Source organism: Microtus ochrogaster, unplaced genomic scaffold (assembly GCF_000317375.1).
Source record: "Microtus ochrogaster isolate Prairie Vole_2 unplaced genomic scaffold, MicOch1.0 UNK24, whole genome shotgun sequence".
NCBI classification, from domain to species: domain Eukaryota; kingdom Metazoa; phylum Chordata; class Mammalia; order Rodentia; family Cricetidae; genus Microtus; species Microtus ochrogaster.
Window position 1 is genome coordinate 5321033 of NW_004949122.1, and position 2087 is coordinate 5323119.

The 2087-nt window shown below is 44.8% G+C and overlaps 1 protein-coding gene across 1 annotated transcript in view; it reads left to right on the top strand.

Annotated features, from left to right (window-relative positions):
• Positions 1-2087, top strand: part of LOC101998093 (coxsackievirus and adenovirus receptor homolog) — a 39046-nt gene that overhangs the window by 15849 nt on the left and 21110 nt on the right. The window contains exon 3 of the mRNA XM_026789594.1: positions 652-856. Within this exon, the coding sequence (XP_026645395.1) occupies positions 652-856 (205 nt within the window). The remainder of the gene's footprint in view (positions 1-651; positions 857-2087) is intronic.

Below are 2087 nucleotides of genomic sequence, written 5' to 3' on the forward strand. Positions count from 1 at the left end.
CTCCCTCCCTTCCTCTGTCCCTCCCTCTCTTCCTCCCTCCGTCCCTCTTTTCCTCCCTCCCTCTGTTGTAATAGGAGTGGGCGGGCTACGTTCCTGGCACTCGGCCGCCCGCACAGCTAGCTTTATCCGAAATAATTACACGGAAACTGTATTCTTTTAAACACTGCTTGGCCCATTAGTTTTAACCTCTTATTGGCTAGCTCTTACATATTGATCTAACCCATTTCTAATATTCTGTGTAGCACCACGAGCTGGCTTACCAGGGAAGATCTTAACTTGCGTCTGTCAGGAGTGGGAGAATCATGGTGACTCCCTGACTCAGCTTCTTTCTCCCAGCATTCTGTTCTGTCTACTCCACCTACATAATTTTGTGTCCTATCAGGGCCAAGCAGTTTTCTTTATTAATTAACCAATGAAACAACAGATAAAAAGATGACCCACCTCCATCATCCCTCCCTCCCTTCTTTCCCCTTTCCCTCCCCTTTCCTCCCTCCCTTTCTCCTTTCTTTCCTTCCCTCCCTTCCTCCCTTCCTATCTTTTAATTTTTGATTCTATGGCAGCATGGTATGAAAAGGGCTTTAATGAAATAAATTTTGTGTATTTTGTTTTCTGGGTTGGCTAATTCTCCCTTCTCTTTGGACTTTCTTTTAGATTATTTTGTATACTGTTGATAAAATTTATTCTGACTACTACTACGACCTGAAAGGAAGAGTCCGTTTTATAACTAATGATGTCGCGTCTGGTGATGCATCCATAAAAATAAGAACCGTTCGGCCTTCGGACAGTGGCACCTATCAGTGCAGAGTCAAGAAAGCCCCTGGTGTTGGCATGACAACCATTCGGCTGACAGTCGTTGGTAAGTCACTGCTGTTGCTAGAGAGGAGCTTCTCAGGCACGGGGTAAAAGGTCACAGTAATAAGTCATAGCATCTGTGTAAGACAAACATGGCTTTTACGGTAATAATTATATTTATTTATTTTTGATATGCTGGGGATGAAACATGCTTACAAGGAAAGGGCTCTGCCACCGAGCCGCACCCCTAGCCTAGAGGAATAATGTTAAACTTTTAAAGTATCCCTAAATTCCTCACATAACACAGAATCAAAAACTACCACATTTTACATAAGAAAAATAAGTCAGGTGGTGGTGATGCATACCTTTAATTCCAGCACTCGGGAGGCAGAGACAGGCAGATCTCTGTGAGTTTGAGGTCAGCCTAGTATATAGAGTGAGTTCCAGGATAGTTAGGGCTGTTACACAGAAAAACCCTGTCTCAAACCCCCCCTCAAAAAAAAAAAGAAGGAAAGAAAGATGATGTGAGATTCCCCTCTGTATGCTATGAATATGTTTTATTATCAATGCTTAAGAGAGACGCTGCTTTGGCTTATGGCAGGATAGCTGCTGAAGGAGACAGACGCTGGAAACTTACTGGTAGGCCATAGGCTTGTGGTGATACACAGATTAATAGAAACCAGTTAATTCAAGATGTTAGAAATATGCCTGAGTCATTGGCCAAGCAGTGTTGTAATTAATATTGTTTCTGTGATTATTTGAGTCTGGGTGGCCAGGAAACGAATGCACAGTCTCCGTTTACAGAAAGATAAGAAGTCCCTACTTTCTTTGCAAAATTCTTCACAATTTCCAAAATAAATGAAATTTTGTTGTTTGAGAAAAAACCCTGAGCCTGGACTCAGGAGAGCTGCTTCATTGTCTTTTGGGTCCAGTCTTCTGAGTTTGCCCTGAGAATGAAATCCATTGCACTTCCTTGGTCTTCAGTCTACGTGAGTTGACACATGGTCTTTAAAAAGCTGTAGTCGTCACTGTACCTGTCAGCTTCACCCTTCAGAACTGCGTGGGAGCTTCTGCTTTCAGTGCGCAAAAACAAATGAAGTTTCTATGGTGCAGAGCTGGGTGTTTAGGACGCTGGGGATGGAATAGTGTGAGTGTGTGTCTGTGTGCCTGAATGTGTGTGGGTGGGGGGGCTTTCCAGCTCAAGTGGCCAGAGTGGCCAGCTCAAGTTCCGGGCGGCGGAACGCGGCCGGAACACCGGGCGGCGGAACGCGGCCGGAACACCGGGCGGCGGAACG